Source organism: Schistocerca serialis, chromosome 1, assembly GCF_023864345.2.
Source record: "Schistocerca serialis cubense isolate TAMUIC-IGC-003099 chromosome 1, iqSchSeri2.2, whole genome shotgun sequence".
NCBI classification, from domain to species: domain Eukaryota; kingdom Metazoa; phylum Arthropoda; class Insecta; order Orthoptera; family Acrididae; genus Schistocerca; species Schistocerca serialis.
The window spans coordinates 373,852,916-373,872,782 of record NC_064638.1 but is presented as its reverse complement, the minus strand read 5'-3'; the positions used below and the strand labels follow the sequence as shown (position 1 = coordinate 373,872,782).

General features: G+C 43.2%; 1 protein-coding gene across 1 annotated transcript in view; it reads right to left on the bottom strand.

The window, feature by feature from the left end:
• Positions 1–430: 430 nt before the first annotated feature.
• The window catches only part of LOC126470819 (uncharacterized), a 42,494-nt gene continuing 23,057 nt past the window's right edge, over positions 431–19,867 (bottom strand). The window contains exons 2-4 of the mRNA XM_050098833.1: positions 18,682–18,744; positions 5,978–6,235; positions 431–2,418 (exon numbers count right to left, since the gene is read on the bottom strand). Of these exons, the coding sequence (XP_049954790.1) occupies positions 821–2,418; positions 5,978–6,235; positions 18,682–18,744 (1,919 nt within the window). The 3' untranslated portion in view covers positions 431–820. The remainder of the gene's footprint in view (positions 2,419–5,977; positions 6,236–18,681; positions 18,745–19,867) is intronic.

Sequence of the window (19,867 nt, the reverse complement as noted above, 5' to 3'; positions counted from 1 at the left end):
CAAGTACATCTGGTTGAAATTACTCAGAATGTTTATTGTTCAGCTGTACGAGTCCTATAATTAGTTGTGTGAACCTAAACTGCAGATACCTATCTATTTCAACTCTTGAACATAGGAAATTCATCATTTACATGATGAAATGCTTATATTGTATGTTCATACTGAATAGGTGACCTATACTTTTATTTATCGAGTGTGTTTTACGTGTTTTCTATCACATTTTTATTATATGTTATGTTATCTCATTAAAAAAACACAATGTGACGTTGATCACAGACTAATTATTTGGGAAGGTTATGTTATATAACTGAAATCATGACTGAGTATTACAACAAAGAGATGTTAAAAGGAGTCATCCATACTAGGTGTCTTCACAGTTTAGTATTGACCATAAAATAAAAACAGACATAACTGTAAAAAATTTATTTTGGAATAACATCATTGAACGAAATCATACTTTCAGCAGTGCCCTGCAAGTTTAAATTCTCACAAATGGCATTCATACATCAGTATTATACACAACCAATGTTAACTAACAGTAATTTGGGTTCAGTGAATTCGCTGACCAATAAATCCAGATGATGTAACTATAAAAACTCCTCGATTTTTTGTTTTGTTTTTCATATCAATCTTTGCATTTTACAGTTGAAACAGTTGGAGTATTTTTTGAAATGTAATGGCTGGAAGCGTATCTATGGGGAATGGATTTATAAAGTGATATCAGAACATGTCTGTTCTAGCGAGTAGTTTTACACATTTGTTTCTGTGTTGCTCAAGATAGAAAGCATTCTGAGGCATGCACTGAAGGGAAACAGAACCTCTAGTGGTAGCCACCCTTGACAACTTTACGGCCAAAGCCCTTGATGACCAGCTCCGCTATATCCCGGACAAACCCACCATCAGAGCTGTCAGAGCTACCGGAGCTACCAGATCTACCAGGGATACTATCGCAGTCAGAGCAACCGGAGCTGTCAGAGCTACCAGAGCTACCAGATCTACCAGGGATACTATCGCAGTCAGAGCAACCGGAGCTACCGGAGCTACCGGAGCTACCGGAGCTACCTGAGCTACCGGAGCTACCAGAGCTACCAGAGCTACCAGAGCTACCGGAGCTACCAGAACTACCAGAACTACCAGAGCTGCCAGAGCTGCCAGAGCTCCCAGAACTGCCGGAGCTGCCAGGGCTGCCTCCAAAACCACCAAAACTCACAGGATGGCTTCCAAAAGTGTAATCAACTGAGCTGCCAGATGAATAGCCAGTTCTTGGATATCCTGCTCCACTGTTAACTAAGGAACCAGAGTCAACGTCAGCACTGCCTACATGTCCAATAGGACCACCTTCATGTCCAGCACCTCTGTAAAGTCCATTGTAGCCTCCAGCTCCACCAACCAGGCCAGGACCAGGAACTCCATAACCAACTCTCACTATTCCAGTTCCACCACCACTTCCAGGTCCCCAATGGCTATTTGTAGAGTCATGACGTTGGAAGCTACCAATACCAGGGCTGGCTATACCACTAATTCCTGTTCCGCCAATAGGTCTATGTACTTCTTGTCCAAAACCTCCTCCATCAGATCCACTATGACCCAAATATCCTCCAACAAATCTCATACCAGCAGATCCAGATGAGAAACCATGAGAGACTCCAGAGTATCCTTCTTTAGTCCCAACAGTATCACCTGCTTCACCAGCTCCCACACCATGTGCTGTACCACTAGGACCATTGTGGTCTAACAAACCTCCTACTCCACCAGCGCCACTGTGACCAATTCCGCCAAATTTTGGTCCACCTCCAATACCGCCAACTCCTCCATAGCCTCCTGAGATACCAACAGTAGAACCTGTGCCTTCAATTCCAGTGGCACCTGGGCGAGAGCCCCAAGGTCTACTGCCAAATAAACGGCTGTCAGATACAATTTCATGTCCACCACCTATTACTGTGGGTCTACCAACCAAGCCTCCATGTCCAGCAGTTATTCCTGCAAGTCCACCACCTAAGCCTCCAAGCCCACCAGTTATTCCTCCAGGTTCACCGCCTAAGCCTCCATCAGCTATACTCCAATATTGACGTGCCACATCACCATGTTCACCTGCTATTCCTCCATGTCCGCTATTTCCTCCTAATACACTTTCTCCAAGAACAGTTTGTACAAATTCAGTTCCTCCTGTTCCAGGGTTGCCTCCTACACCACCTAGTCCCAGTACACCACGTCCTATGCCACCAGATCCAGCTCCAAGACCACCTCCAATGGCTCCCACACCATCTGTGTAGTGTCTGTATCCTGTTCCGTGTCTTCCAATTTCGCTAATGAATCCACCATGCTCACCAGCTCCTATTCCATGAGATCCAGCTCCAGGGAACGGTGCTCCCAAATGCCCTGATGCTGACTCTGAACTAGACCCTGAGCTGCTGCCACCTGTTAGGACAATCACAGAGTTAGACAATTGATTTCAACACGAAATAAAGATTGAAACAAGAAAAAATGTATTACTTTCCTTCTCATAGCATTAATTTTTTCTTTGTTTTGTGGTTGAAGTAAATGAAAGTTGAATAAATATAATTGAAATATCACATAGGTCATTTGTTCAGCGATATACTCAATATCTTTTGCATCATAGCTAAAATATATATTCAATACAACACCCAAATATAAGGAATGGATAAAATAAAATTAAATGTCAAAGAGAAAGCTATTCCCCTACGTGGCGATATTAATTGTAAATTGAGCAATGGCTGAAACCAATCCAACTGCTGTAAGATACGTGTTAAACAAATGTTTTACGTTGTGGAGATTGACATGTAGATCGTGATCGTTACTAAAAACAAATAAATTAGAAATTATAAAAACTTTCAAATGTGTATAAAGGTACATTAAATATAGTGGACAGTTAGAGAACCAATTATGACATTACTGCTCTTTACCTTATATGGACATATGATAATAGTGGTTTAGACGTTTTCAGTTGTTTATTGAGGGAGGTGGACACATATTTGAGACGCTAGAATCTTTTTTGAGAGGAGGAGCTTCAGTTCCATTCCACATTCCTGTTGAAGTTTTGTGTGAATTTTCTAAATTACTATCGTTTCACAACTTTCTTATCCAATCTTCGAGTTACCCGTAATAAAGGAGCATATGTATTTGACACCCAGCGAACAGCGGGATCATTAGCTCACGTGGGTCAAGGGAGGGAAGGAAATTGGCTGTATCCTCTTTCAAAGGAACCATATTTGTGTGTTAGTATGAGAAACAGGGGAAACCTAAATCTGGAAGGGCGCACAGAGACATGAACTATGAACCATTCTTAATGCATATCTGGTGGTATAGCTACTATGCAACCTCGCAAGAGTTAAGGTATATTTCCCAGTTGGCCCTGTCATTTAAATGGTGCTGTAGCAACAAGAGACCTACACCAATGTTTTTGCAAGTTGGCGAGTGTGCAGTAATTAATGAAGTGTTGTTCTACATTTCAGTCTTTTTTCTTGATGTTTTGCTCACATACTTCTACGAAGTTCCTAAGGACAGAAGAACACGAGGCAAACAGATTTCCTGTGTTAGGAGTTTGTTGACTGCTCATAGAGTGTTTTTAAGTATGGAGTGTAAAACCAGACCCAACGGTGTTAATGACTGTGTCATATGACTCTGACAATACGTTTCGAGTATTTATGCCTCCATCATAAGGTGAACTGAATTACCGTTGGTACATTATAAACGTCGATTTTACATTACTGGCCATTAAAATTGCTACACCACGAAGAAAACGTGCTACAGACGCGAAATTTAACCGACAGGAAGAATATGTGATATGCAAATGATTAGCTTTTCAGGGCATTCACACAAGGTTGGAGCCAGGTTAAGGAGCCACGGGGCCTGCACCATACACGTCATTCGGCTGCAAACACACACAACTTTTCTCAGACTTGAACTTTTCTTTACATTAACTGCATCCACATGATTACTGTGGGATTCACACTGTGGTGTTTGGCAAATCGTTCGTAAAACTACACTGCTCACCATTAAAATTGCTACACCATGAAGATGACGTGCTACAGACGCGAAATTTAACCGACAGGAAGAAGAAGCTGTGATATGCAAATAATTAGCTTTTCAGAGCTTTCACACAAGGTTGGAGTCAGTGGAGACACCTACAACGTGCTGACATGACCAAATTTTCCAACAGCTTCCTCATACACAAACAGCAGTTGACCGGCGTTGCCTGGTGAAAAGTTGTTGTGATGCCTCGTGTAAGGAGGAGAAATGCGTACCATCACGTTTCCGACTTTGATAAACGTCCCATCGTAGCCTATCGCCATTGTGGTTTATCGTATCGCGACATTGCTGCTCGCGTTGGTCGAGATCCAATGACTGTTAGCAGAATATGAAATCGGTGGGCTCAGGGGGGTAATACGAAACGCCGTGCTGGATCCCAACGGCCTCTTATCACTAGCAGTCGAGATACAGGCATCTTATCCGCATGGCTGTAACGGATCGTGCAGCCACGTCTCGATCCCTGAGTCAACACAAGGGGACGTTTGCAAGACAACAACCATCTGCACGAACAGTTCGACGACGTTTGCAGCAACATGGACTATCAGCTCGGAGGCCGTGGCTGAGGTTACCCTTGAAGCTGCATCACAGACAGGAGCGCCTGCGATGGTGTACTCAACGACGAACTTGGGCGCACGAATGGCAAAACGTCATTTTTTCGGATGAATCCAGGTTCTGTTTACAGCATCATAATGGACGCATCTGTGTTTGGCGACATCGCGGTGAACGCACATTGGAAGAGAGTATTCGTCATCGCCATACTTGTGTATCACGCGGCGCGATGGTATGGGGTGCCATTGGTTACACGTCTCGGTCACCTCTTGTTCGCATTGACGGTACTTTGAACAGTGGACGTTACATTTCAGATGTGTTACGACCCGTGGCTTTACCCATCATTCGATCCCTGCGCAACCCTACATTTCAGCAGGATAATTCACGGCCGCATGTTGTAGGTCCTGTACGGGCCTTTCTGGATACAGAAAATGTTCGACTGCTGCTCTGGCCAGCACATTCTCCAATTCTCTCACCAATTGAAAACGTCTGGTAAATGGTGGCCGAGCAACTGGCTCGTCACAATACGCCAGTCACTACTCTTGATGAACTGTGTTTTCGTGTTGAAGCTGCATCGGCAGCTGTACCTGTACACGTCATCCAAGCTCTGTCTGACTCAATGCCCAGGCGTATCACGGCCGTTATTACGGCCAAAGGTGGCTGTTCCGGGTACTGATTTCTCAGGATCTATGCACCCAAATTGCGTGAAAATGTAATCACATGTCAGTTCTAGTATAATATATTTGTCCAATGAATACCCGTTTATCAACAGCATTTCTTATTGGTGTAGCAATTTTAACGGCTAGTAGTGTATGCATGACCTAAGTACCCTTCCATCATCACAGTGATACTGTCATTCTTTTCTGAAAAATTCGATTGATAAAAAGCAACCAGTAATTTAATTCACCTGACGATTGATACAAAATATTCTTAAACACGGTGTAGAATTACGCAGAAAAATTTGTGGTTGGTTTCCGCTGAGTTTGACTTATCACAACATGATCTCCCTTGTGCTCTATAGCAACCAATATATTTCATTTCGAGACGAGAAGATATATCTGGTACATTACATCATACGACTCTGTGACTGTGGGAGCTATGGATTCTTTATGTTAAGGGTAACCAAAAACGCTTTTGAAATACTATGGAAAGTCGGCACAGCTTTTGATTTCAGCTGGAGCAATGTGTAAAGCTTACTTTACCCTAGGAACAAACCTGAACAATATTATAGACTCAGTAAGAGCAGCATACTTTATGGGAAAACGTGCCAGTAGCTAAGCAGAGCCTTAGAAGGGCCTACACCCCAGGCACAATATACTCACGTGGAGTAATCCATCATTAATATTCTCGCCACGTAACACGACCTAAAGCCACTCACCTGCTCCGTATCCAGCCTGGCTGGCGCTGTGGCTTCCAGACGCTGAGCCACCAGGGCCTCCCAGGGAGCCGGCGGAGGAAGACGACGCAGAGTGGCTGCTGGAGCCTGAGCCCGAGCCTCCAGCGCCGTACGAGGAGGAGCTGCTGCCCGACTGGCTGCCGCTTCCAGGGCCGCCGCTGGACGACGACCACGAGAATGATGAGGATTTGGAGAAGCTGCCCGAGCCCGTACCAAAGTTGCCATATCCGGGATTCAAGACTGTGCAGACAAGAAATATACACTATCAGCAGCTAAAGTAAACTAGTATTACTTAATGATATTTTAAAATGTTCCTGTCCCTCAAGAAAACAGTCCTTCACCGTACGAACTGTCTGATCCAGGTTTTAACCTTGAGGAAGTTTCTGTTGACGTTGGAGGACTAAAGACTGCACAAAACGCGTCAGTTATCGCCGTAACTCTCTTACACATGCACAGATATCCGAACACAGACGGGACTTTGTTGTTTGTGAGCCGTGGTAAAAATTTGCTGTTTTGAAGAGCGAGCCGCAGCGTGTAGTGTGAAGCAGTCGCCCTCCGTACCGAGCGGAGTGGCGCAGTGGTTAGACACTGGACTCGCGTTCGGGAGGACGACGGTTCAATCCCGCGTCTGACCATCCTGATTTAGGTTTCCCGTGATTTCCCTAAATCACTCCAGGCAAATGCTGGGATGGTTCCTCTGAAAGGGCACGGCCGACTTCCTTCCCCATCCTTCCCTAATCCGATGAGGCCGATGACCACGCTGTCTGGTCTCCTTCCCCAAAACAACCAACCAACCAACCATCGCCCTCCGTTTCTGACGGTGGCGCCGCTATCGCAATCGCACCTTTGGTGTCTCCCTCTGGTGGAAAAGGGGAAAGGTTGCCTCTTCACGTGGATTTAAGGGGCGCGACAAGCTCGCTAGTAGAGGACAGTCGAAGCCAGTTAATCTGTTAGTCTGAGTCAGTCGGAGGCAGTTGGTCAGCGAAGGCAGTCTGTCAGTCTGGGCGAGTCTGGTCAGTTGGTCAGCCAAGTTAGTCTGGGTCTGTCTCTCGTCTGCATTGGTGAGGCGGTTAGCGTTGTCGGTCGTCCGGAGTGCTAGTATGTGTTATGCCGTCAGTCTGCTCGAGTTTGTTCAGGCAATGGGCATTGGTGGTTGGATCGATCGGTTGGTCGGTCGAGCACTGAGACACAAGATGACTTGTCCGCCTGGAGCGTCGGCGCATGTGAGGTCGCCACGTGAGTCCAGTGGCCGCGCCGTATAGCGAGGAGTAGTGGCTTCGCGGCCGACACGAGAGCAACAGGAGTCAACCCACGACGTCGGTCTGGCCGGCGCGAGCTGCGACGCCGTGAGACGGGACATCGGCGCTCCTTTCTGCGTCCGTTGAAGCGGCTGGCAGCGGACGGTTCGGGAGAGCGTTTTGGGGATACTGCGTCAGGTCTTTGCCAGAAATCGCAGTTATTAGAAGGTAAGTGATTAGTGATATGTTGTTTCAGTTATTTGTTAAATTCTACTTGTATTCTTGGTCAGTCTCTCGTCCCCAGCTTGCTCGCATGTCTCTCGTCCGCATTTGTTAGGCAGTTAGTGTCTGTCTGGCTGTCTGTCGGTCTGCCGTACGTTAATAGCTGCCTCTGTCATGTTTGTCGGATTCGGTGTTAACGAATTTATTGCTTAAAGGCCGAATTCTTGAAATATGCTTTTTTATCTTGCCTATCATCTTGCGTGGTGGTGTATGTGTAATGTAGAACATGTTGTACATTTTATGTAAGTCTGCATTTATGTTCCTTTTTTTAATAGTAATTTTAGGTTATAAGGTTGCTACCCTTCCACCGTAAGAGTCCTTAAAAAAATCAAATTGGACTTTCGGTGGCAAATAATTTGTGTGTTGTACCATTTCCATCCCTCTTACGAGCTGCATAGTTTACATGTTTGTGTGAGTTGTTAAAATTTTTTTAGTTTAAGGTAATCTGGTGTGCTACAGATTTGCACCAGTGTACTCTTTCAGAGGTTGTTGTGAGCGGTCATGACTACGGCCGTGTTGAAAGGGAGCAGGCAAGCTTCTCAGCCCGAAGGCTCATACTGTTAATATTGTTCTTCCTGCCTCTAAGTAAAATTGTAACTTGATATTTCGAGGGTGGTTTTCTGCTTATAATTTTAAATCTGTTTTAAAAGCTTTAGGAATAAAATTCACATTTGTTAGAAGTAATTTCATTTTCCATCAGTTACTTCCTGGAAAAGTACTTCCACGCACACGTAGTATGATTAAATGTGTTAATGTTCTTGATGAATCGCTAGTAAATAAAGTAAATTCTTTAAGAAAAGATTTTGAAATTAAATTCACGGTTCAATTAGGTCTGGACGTATTGTCCAAGAAACAAGCAAAACTAGATCAAATTCTGCAATTCCATCCTGTGTTAGCGGTGGGTTTCTCTTAGTCTTAAGGATAATTCCGAAATTTGAAATCCCCCCCCCCCCCCCAAATGTTCCCTACTAGAACTCTTTCTGTGCCACTATAAGCTCTGCTGGAATTTGACTAAAAAGAATAAACCTTTGGGATGGGGAGTAAAACATATGTATTAAAAAACTACATACATTGCACATGTCGAACAAGTCATCGATTCATCTCTCTTTCGAGAAAATACACTACACCATAATATTTTTGATTAGTATATTTTATCTTAGAAATATATAAAACATAGCACATATCCTTCAGTTAAAACTTCCGGGGTGAGAGGCCGTGGTCGATGTATAAAACTGATTCCTGACGTTTCGTCTCCAGCTACGGGAGACATTGCCACCAAGGTTTGAATGGGTGTAGCATTTATAGAGCGTCTGGGACAACCGAAAAATCGGACGCAGTAGAGCATGTCTTTCGAGATGAGAACCAAGAAATGAAATTCAGTGAGACGAGCGTTTTAGCAAGGACATCGCATTATCATCCAAGTATGTGTAGAGCAGCAATACCATCATAATTTTAATAGAGAAGAAGGAGGTTTGAAGTAAGATAAAATATGAATGTTGACTTCGTGCCGAAAGAATGACAACCGATTATTTTTAATCTGAATTGACGATGCCATCCAGAGATTACACACAGGCGGCTCACGTGAAGTACGTTTGTGCCCTCTATGCGCTCTATAAACGCGATAGGCCTTCAAGCCTTAGTGGCAGTATCTGTTTTACCTCAGAAGATGACTCCTGTAGCTGGAGACGAAACCTTAAGAAGCAGATTTATACTTCGACCACGGCAAACAGCCCGGAAGTTTTGTTTGAAGACGTCGGACCCGAAATTCTACATTCTATGAAGAGCTCATATCCCCCGGTTTTGATCATGATTTTCATGTGGTGTCTTTGAATATAAGGCAGCTGCCGGAGCTGGTACGTCCCTCAGAGAACGCATAACTAGGAACCCTTTACTGAAGTTCCAGCTTCCTGGCAGCTGCCTGAAACGAACTGATCTGTTCAATGGACTGGATCTCAAACAGCCCCCTCTGCCCTTTGAGGTAGATAATTTTTTTAAAGGTCTACTTGCATTGACTGTGGCGCAAAATATTATTGTGGAATAAACATAATTTTTTGTTACTGAAACCGTGGCAAGTATTTCTGTAGTTCGTCTGACTAAGATAGATTGGGCGCAATTGCACATATGGATGCTTCCTGAGATTACATCAGTTACGAAGGAGTATGGATTTTCGTTACGCCAGCCAGAGCAGAAGATATGAGAATCACCTTCACTAAGATAGAAGCATTTGAGTTTTGAACGCAGTGTTAGTTGCCTGATAGGTCAAATGTCAATTACTTTTTGAGAGTTGCATTGAACTCGACGTATCAGAGAGTCAGTCATGGACCTTAACAGAGTGGTAGCTTAGTTGTATGATGTGGAGTGGAGATGATTGGATGGTTGAGAGGGAATTAAGGGACTAAACAGAAAGGTCATTAGTCCCTCAATCCAGGGATAGTTCATCCAGAATTAGTGAAGCCCATGAAGGAAGTGTTCTGATGATTAAACTGTGTAGGAGCAGTAAGACCGAGGTATTGAAGATCATACTGATGCCAGAACTGTAAAGGAATTTACGGAGAAGTATATGTATTGGCAGTATATGGATTGGGGCAGTAAGTAGGTCAGAGCAGATGAAGGGTCTCCAAAGGTTCATTCATCCATTGGCCCCACCATGCAGCCAACCCCCGCCAGCCCGATTTAGGACAATGACAGTTACATGGCAGAGAATGTTTTCTAGCTGTAAAATTCAGAGCAGGCTAAAAATGTATTGGACATCGCTTGGATCAACAATAATAAAAACAAGAGGAGAGAAATACGCAAGGCAGAAGCAGTCCCGGATGTACGACATTTGCGAACCGGGCAGAGATATTATAGTGGTGCCTGACACCCTCCCCCAAACCCCACTCCTGGAGCGTTCGAGATAGGACGTCAAAAATTTTAAAAAAGTCGATTTTTAAAAAATATCTTCATTTTGCAGCGCACATCTTTCTGAAGTGCTTGATATATAAAACACATATCTACGAGGGAATGTAAGACATTATTTGGTTTTAAGTGTGCCCAAGTACAGTGTCACACGTCTTCACGCAGCGTTCTTCTACTGCACGTCACTGTATTTCCCTCTGTGAAATTCAGGCGGATATACTTTGTAAATTGTAATGGAAGGCTACATTCAGCACAGTGTAAATTAAAATGTCCTGTGGTTCCTCTCCTGCTATCAGTCGGCAATCGGTCAGTTTGACATCCTACACCCCTAGAAATAAAAAAAAGAACCTCAGAATTAATGCTGGGTGGTATTATTTGTGACGGGGTGAAAAAGAAACTTTTCAAAAAATTTGCACTCTTTATTGCCAGTTAATTAATAACTTTTTCTTTTGTGTGACATTACATTAAATATAGAAAGATCAAACCAGTAAAGACAAGCCAGTACACATTCCTTCAATCATTAGGTCCCAGCATTTTTTCTCTCTAATCTTGATACAGCTTTACAAGGAGCACTTTTCTTTCTGCGAAAGAATCTATTACCTATCAAAGTTCGTCAAACGTTTTGCTACATGAAAACTCAAAATGTCGTTGTCTAATACTAAAAAAGTTGTTTGCACGAATAGTACCCAAGACTGATGTGGTTTCTCGACTTGGTTGCGTCTATTTCGCCACTGTCTGCTAGATAAAACGAAACAGCTCTTTGTATTATTGCAAGAATTGTAACACATGCCAAAAAGCGATACTGTTTCGGAACAAATGGTCATTTTTATATACCTCAATTTCATAAATAACACGACAGAATATAGTTCACGAAGTAGCAATTGGAACTTACCATTATGGATAAAGGGATGTAAGGCGAAACCTTAGGGCCCACATATCATCACTTGTCGTTTCCAGTTACTACCTTATTGACATAAATACCTCTGAAACAGGTAGGCCTTAGGCAATCACAGTTTCAGTTAATTACAACACAGATTGAGTAAGATATCAGATCTCAATAATAGGGCAATAAAAACAGGTAGGCTTTAATTAATAAGTGTTCTAACTAAGCCAAATTACAAATAGTTCTTAATTTTATTAAAAGTCAACAGGCAGGCCTTCAATAATAACAGCCTCAGTTAAGTAAAATTACCAAATAGAAAGCAGGCAAGCCTTCAATAATAACAGCCTCAGTTAAGTACAGTTACCAAATAGACAACAGGTAGACCTTCATGAATAACTGCTTCCGTTAAGTAGCCAAGAGTTTAATTGCCTCCTCACAAGGGGTGGACCAAAAAACTTATACGCAAGGGGCTCAAGACTACCAAATAGGAAGGCCAAGGAAGTGTACAAAGGGAGGACCGGCCTTCCAAGACCCCTTTCGTAGGGTATAGACTGGCAAAAGAAATATTAACACAGCAAGGTTAATTACGTGAAAGCAACAATAACCAGCCAAGCGGTGTTCCTGAGTCACTGCAAGATATCGCCCCTACAACGACGGCGAAACGCCTGAAAGAAAACCGGGCTGCCAAACCCAATTAAATAGCCTCAGCAATTGCAAATTTTGAGACGCAAGCATCCTCTAAGCAAATATAATTAACAGAGCGATGACGTCTGCAATGCTCGAAGGTATCTCAGAACCGGCACATGGCCGTATTACAAAAGAAAGGCACTAATCTGGTATTAGAATACGTTTGGTAGGGAGGCCGGCTAAACCCCAACCATCTAGGTACTGCGTGACGACAAAGAATTTGGATGGCCATTCTTGGCATGGAGAGCCAGAAAAAATGGGGCTTCCACTGGGATATTAGCTACTGTCTGTGAGCCATCACAACTGCAATGAGTGGATGGCTCGTTAAATCAAATAAAGTTATGGGTTAGCTTGGTATGACTTATGTGAGAACGACATAATAGAGTAGATTCCTTTCAGGAGAAACGGAAGGAAGAGCGCCATGAAGCAATAATCTCCATTAGAGTGCGGAGTATCCAACCAGATGCCATTTCATTTCTGATGAGCAGTAATGTGATTTGCAAACACAAATCTGCATGTGGGACCAGTAAAGCGAATAGGATGTGAGTAACCGCTCTTCTTGGTAAATGGTCCTCCATTCCTTGGGATACCCATATGACGTGGGACACAGAAAAAGACAACCAAGCAGTTATTAAGACTAAGCTCATCGAGACGGCCATAAATATCAGAGATCACAGTGTGGTAAAGGCAACAACGGTCGGTGACCCAAATTGAGCCGCTACGTATTAAAACACAGTAAACAGAGGCCTAATAAAATGGAGGACTCTGTTAACGGCTATCAGCTCCACTGTCTCAAGACTGAACGCTGAAAGGTCATAGGTATGACTGAGACTTTAGGACCTTGAAATAGATCGGTCCCACTTCATCTTTTGGGTACCAACCAATTGTGGGGTGGGGAGTAGGGGTGCATAAGAAAACACAGGAACACATTAGAAGAGGTGGAGATTCTGATAGAAGGCTGTGAGGCATATTCGAACTGGTAATTCTATCTGAATGTGAGTTTCAGGAGGTTGACGCTCCTTTTGTGCAAAAAGAATGGGATACGTTAGATGATGAGGGAATTGTGGAGGGCAAATGAATAGGAAACAAAGAGTTGGTACCATCGGAACTGAAGAGATAAGATCCCCACTTCGACAAGGAGACTGTCTAGGGGACTAGTCTAGAAGGCGCCAGTGGCCAGACGAACTCAACAATGATAGACTGGGTCTAACAATTTCGAAGCTGAAAGTGTCCTTGATCCATAAACCTAGCAATTGTAATGCAGTCTGGATGAGTCAAGGGCCCAGTAAATATGGAGAAGAGTAGCATGATCTGCACGGCAATAGGTGTGGGCAAAGAAGTAGAAATTGCTAAGCTTCTATATACAACCAGTCTTTATAAGACGGATGAGGGGCAGCTAAGTCAGTTTTATCGAAAAGGAGATCCAAAAGACGGATCTGTGCAACAACTTCCGAGAGCTCGGTACTGAGCAGGCTTCAGGGTCAGAATGGACCCTAGTGCAACGACAGAAATTGATGATCCACGGTTAGTAGTAGAGAAGTGGAGACCATGTGAAATGGTCTACACAGAAGCCCATTAAATGCCACTTTGGAGCTGACGTTCAGCTGAGGCTACTGAGTGGGATCGGTACCAAATGCAGAAGTAGTCCACGTACACTGCAGACGTGAACAAATTCCCGACAGAGGTCACTAGCCGATTGATGGCGATGAGGACACTCAGGACGGAGCCCTGTGAAAGCTGTTCTCTTGGATCCATGAAGAGCTGTTTGAAGTATCAACTTGAACCCAGAACAACGGGTGGAATAAAAGTTGACGAACAAATACCGGCAAGGAGCCTTCAAAGCCCCAGGCATGGCGCTTAAATAAAATGTGGTGGCACCAAGCGGTGTTGTATGGCTTCTGACTGGTTTGATGCGGCCCACCAATAATTCCTCTCATGTGCCAACCTCTTCATCTTAATGTGGCATGTGCAGCCTATGTCCTCAGTTATCTGCTGGATGTATTCCACTGTCTTCCTCTACAGTTTATGCCCTCTACAGCTCGCTCTAGTACCATGGAAGGCATTCCTTGACGTCTTAACAGATACTACCATCCTGTCACTTCTCCTTGTCAGTGTTTTCCAAATATTCCTTTCCTCTCCAATTCTGCGCAGAACCTCCTCATTCCTTACCTTATCAGTCTATCTAATTTTCAACATTCGTCTGTAGCACCACATCTCAAATGTTTCTATTCTCTCTCTTTCCGGTTTTCCCACAGTCCAGGTTTCACTACCATACAGTGCTGTGCTCCAAAGGTACATTCTCAGAAATTTCTTCCTCAAATTAAGGCTAATATTTGATATTAGAAGACTTCCCTTGGGCAGGAATGCCCTTTTTGCCATTGCTAGTCTGTTTTTGATGTCCTCCTTGCTCCGTCAGTCATTGTTTATTTTGCTGCATAGGTAGCAGAACTCCTCAACATCATCTACTTCGTCATCATCAATCCGGATGTTAAGTTTCTCGCTGTTCTCATTTCTTCTACTTCTCATTAGTTTCATTTTTTTCGATTTACTCTCAATCCATATTCTTTTCTCATTATGCTATTCATTCCATTCAGCAGATCACGTAATTCCCCTTCCCCTTCACTCAGGACAGCAATGTCACCAGCTAATAGTATCTTTGATAGCCTTTCACCGTGAATTTTAATTCTGCTCCTCAATATTTCCATCATTGCTTCTTCGATGTACAGATTGAACAGTAGGGGCGAAAGACTACATCCCAGTCTAACACCCTTTTTAATCCGAGCAGCTCGTTCTTGGTCGTCCACTCTTATTATTCCCTCTTGGCTGTTGTACGTATTGTATATTGCCGTTCTCTCCCTATAGCTTACCCCTATTTTTTTTAAGAATTTCGATCATCATCTATCGTTTTACATTGTACAATGCTTTTTCCAGGTCGGCAAATTCTATGAAGATGTCTTGATTTTTCTTTAGTCTTGCTTCCATTATCAACGGCAACGTCAGAACTGCCTCTCTGGTGCCTTTATCTTTCCTAAAGCCAAACTGATCGTCGTCTAACACATCCCCAATTTTCTTATGGCTTATGTAGATAAAAAAAAACTGCAATGAAGTGAAGCATGTCAGATCGCGGTTTTCAACGCACCAGATGGTTGGTTATGGATCCTCGCTCCCAGAAGCCACACTGATGGGTGGAGAACCCAGCGTAATCTATGGGCAACCATCCTTTCTAGTTGTTTGCAGATCATGTTGGCCAGGCTAGTTAGTCGGTAGCTTTCGAGATATGTTAGGTTATTGCCTGATTTAAGGATTGGGATGACCATACTATCTCGCCATTCGAGCCAAATACTGTTGAAGATCCCGTAGAAGATGTAACATTTAGGTGTTGGTTCGTCTGATTATGAACTGAATCAGGGCTGGCGGTTGTATCCCGAGATGAGCCAATAGCCTGAAACAGTTCCCAGTCAGAGAAAATTTCATTATATGATTCGGTTCTGTGGGGATAGAACATAGGAGGGTGGTTTCAGCTGGTCGTTTCTGCTCTGGAAAGGCAGCTGGATAAGAAGGGGACGCTGATGCTGTCGCAAAGTTGGTCAGAAGTTGTTCACTAAGAACTGATGCATCAGTACAAAGACCGCCCCCAGAACAAGATACAGAATAGTTGTTGGTCGTTGACAGCCCAGAAGACTATGGAGCCTGGTCCACACCTGGGATGAAGATGCGTTCGTTTGCAGGGAAGATTAGATAGCGAGCCTTACAATGAAATCATTTAAAAATCATAACGATGGTCTGCGAAGGTTGTCGGTTGAAACATTGTAGGGCTCTTCAGCAACCCTAAACAGCTACTGCAGTGCCTTTGGTTCACCATGACATTAGCCGGCGGAAGAGGTGACCTGTGGAAAGAGGAATAGCAGTTCAAGCAGCGTTGATGATAGCGTTGGAGACATCTTGCACAACATCGTCGATGGAATTTGACAGAGAGAAGAGGGGTGGTAACAGACTGTTTATGATGTTCTTCTTCAGTCGGGATTCTCTACAGAAAAATTTGGAAAATGTAGATCAGACTCAGAAGAAGAGCACATATTACTGCAGCCGAAAAACGTTTAATTCCAAGAAAGGAAGGCAGAACCCAAAGAATATCTGGGTCAACATCAAAGGTTGCCACCAAGAGACAAGGAGCAAGAGAAGCAAATATAATCAGAGATGACAGATAGCACTACAGGACAGGAAAAAGGTGTTGCAGAAGCTTGGGACTCCGCGCTTGCCACAAAGAAGTGGATATGATTTTGACCCTTCCGATTTTTTAGATTGAGGGTTCTACTTTAGTGTGCTTGTTCCGTGGTAACCATGTGACGGGTCGTAGAGTTCGTAGAAAACTGGAGTAGTTTTTGACTTGAGGAACTGACTTGGTAAAGTTTGTACAAGTGTGAATAAATTACATTGGTTCCATGAGGACGTAAGTGAGCTTTCATTATTTAACTCTGAACAGTTTTCAGTATTTCTGCGACTCTCTTCTTTTCTTATATCCTAGGAATAAATTGAGAGATAAGGTGAGAGTGTCAGTGGTGGACAGTTTTCAATTCAGACAGAAGTAGGCCTCAAGCCAGTGATGTGAGACACCTGTAACTCGTCTCGCAGATGAAAGTGAGTTTTGCAGCTTTTATCAAAATAGTTTCACGAGTATTCGTACAACGATTCGAGTCTGCTGCAAGTTATACGCACCTCCTCGAAAATGAAAGCAAACGTTCTAGCGAGACTGTGGAAAATTACTGTATTATTACATAACGTCAGAGACTAGTACGGTAAATTAAATACAAAGCTTACTGCTCACCGATTTGGAAGTGCACAGCAGAGAGCACATTCTTTATGCACTATAATTTTAATCTTTATTCATGACTGGAAAATGGGATGATGACTGTTTACAAACAAAATACTTTCTTGAGATCAGCGTCACTGGTAGAACATAGTTTCTTCATCTACGTTTACATCCACATGTACTATATGTTGTACTGTCGGTGAATTATTTTAAGAAATTATTTTAAATGTATATTGTTATTACAAAACGAAATAGTGAACTTCAGACCATCAAGATGATCAACTGCTTATGTGCCACAGTGCGAGTCGTACTTAGTTCACTCTTAAATATACTGCAGAGATTGTAAAGCACATTTTGCTTCTGTAATACGAAAAAAATTTGAAATTTTATAAGTAGATTTTTGTCAAATGATTGCCATCTTCCTTAGAGCGTTTGTCAATTTATATTCTTCGGTATTTTTCACTCACCTATAGGAGTAGAAACGCATGAAAATTCACGAGGCCCTCTGTGGTATATGAAGCCACGTGTCAGTTCAGTCTGGATCGGAACGCTCGCGCTTGATTAGAATTTCTGTGTGGCTCGTACATAAGTTGCAAAGGCTGCTTGTTGCACAGACAGTCTCCTACGTCCCAGTGATCTATCACTAATCCTGAGGCTGTCTCTTATTGTATTCCTTATTCAACCAATTTGGGCACCCACTCCGTAGCCCCACACGCTGTTACTCTGATGTGTGTGTTATTCGCATGTCATAAAATGTGCATAATGATGAAAAAATATTTAAGATTCTCAGGGGTATAAAGCTATGTTTCTCTATGTTCAGACCATTCAGCAAACATCGAACGAGATTGAAATAATGTTAATATTTATTGAATACTCATGCAGCGGGTTTATCTAACACTACTGAAGATAATAAGGTTATTTGTGAAGCTGCGGCAGCATCTTTCTGTGACCATATTGACAGTACGTTCTCAGTCTGATAATGACTCCTGACTGGGACAATCAGCTGTGTGCCTTGAATTGTTCTCCATCCATTCTTAAATCCTTCTTTACAGGCCACAGTCACATTTCTTCTTTAGCGGGAATCGAGGTAGTACAGAACCAGAAGAAAGGGAAGACATATCGAATTGAGCTGATTAATTCGAGTGATCACCTTTGGGTTAAAGATGTGAAGGCCACGAGGTGGATATGTACGGTTACTCACCGATCTTTCGAATCTGATAGAAACTGATATTGTATCTCGGGTCAACTCAGGAACTCTCTTTTGTACTGTGCACTTATCACTTGAGTTGTCTGGAAACTTCTCACTGACCATTGCAACGTTTCAGTTAATCATTAATTATCACTTACCAGACCGCACAAATTATGAAAAATCTTAGAAGAGGAAGCGAGATGAGTTGAATTAATGAGACTCAAATGAAAGTCGATTTCTGGATGGTACGTACATTCATCAGCAAAGCAATAAGGGATATAAAACCTCACGACTGTGTACGATTAAATGCTGGAGAAGTAGGCAAACAAATCGTATCTCTGCAATTGGAGAAAAGGACGAAAAGTTTCATGTCCTACTCTAACGGGAGCCTACGAAGTTATGCTAGAGCTACGGTGGTACAAAATTAAAGGAAAAAATAGGTTCTACGTAACGTTCACAGTTCCTCTCCGCAGCTGTGGATGGAAAAATAGAACCCTTCCGATGGAGGTTCGAATCCTCCCTTGCGCATGTGTGTGTGTGTGTGTATGTGTATGTGTGTGTGTGTGTGTGTGTGTGTGTGTGTTGTTCTTAGCATAAGTTAGTTTAAGTAGTGTGTAAGACTAGGAACCGATGACCTCAGCAGTTTGGTCCCTTAGAAATTCACACACATTTGAACATTTGAAAAATAGAATTACTTACTATCGGAAGCGAAGGGCACAGCTCCAAAGCGCTCTCCCAATACGTCCCAGGCCTTGACGCCACCTAGAACAACATAACAACAGCGTCAATAATTACCCTTTGCGTCATCATGCACATGCACCGGCGCTCCCTCTGCGAGCTCGGTCTTGCTGTAAGACCACCACATGACGTCACACTTCATGACTTCATTCGTCGAATACCAGCTCTGCGCTTTGCAGAAGAGAACTGATCGTGACTAGATGCATCACGTTTCGTTCATCGGTACAGGAAACATGCACTGCTTCTAGAGTAAGCATTTACAGACGTATTCTCCACTCGAATAGTTCAGTACAGTTGTTAAATTTTGCATTTTGGAATGAATTTTATCTCTCAATAGCAACTACGTGTTAGCTGCATTCTCATTTCCACATAATAAGGCCGCTTCGATTTGCCATTAACTAACGTATTACATCGACAGCGATGTTTACTGTGATAGTGTGGACGACTCACTTCGCACAGTTGTTAAATTTTAGTCTTCGATTGTGGACGCGAATGTTCTTACGAGAATGTCTACTCGAAACGGTGCAGCACTTCTTTCCTCAGTGCAGGGTGTAGCTAAATTTCCTTCACTAACGTTGAGGACTTGTATTGTCGAGCAAGATGATTAGGCTTAGCGTAGGAACTCATATTTGGAAACGTACCGTTTTCCCGTTGTCCCCAAAATACCACAAGACACGTTGTTATCTCCCGCATTTTCGGCGCCACTGGCAAGGATATTAGTACATCCTTCACCGATCACCTGATGCCCCATAACCACCACAGGTTTATTTGCACACCGTTCAACTCAGTTTGCGATCTGCCCATGGAGGTTTCTACCTGCTGTTGTGTTCGTGATGTTTGTTTCTACTGTACAGTAGTAATCATTCATTGCAGTACAGAAAGCAAGCTACACCCACATTTCATTTGTAGTGTGTTGCTGGTGACCATGGTTAACTACACGTTTTTGGAATACCGACATTATGCTGTAGTACGAGGAATTTCGGTGCAGTGGGATAGTTGCTCGTCAGTTGTGCACGGAGTGTTTTCCACTCCGCAGGACACAATAACACTCCCTCTTTAATACGGTATAACAGCAGGTCTCGGAGGCAGGTACATTCACCACCTGTAGGGCCAACAAGTACCAGAAACATAGCAAGTAGACTGAATG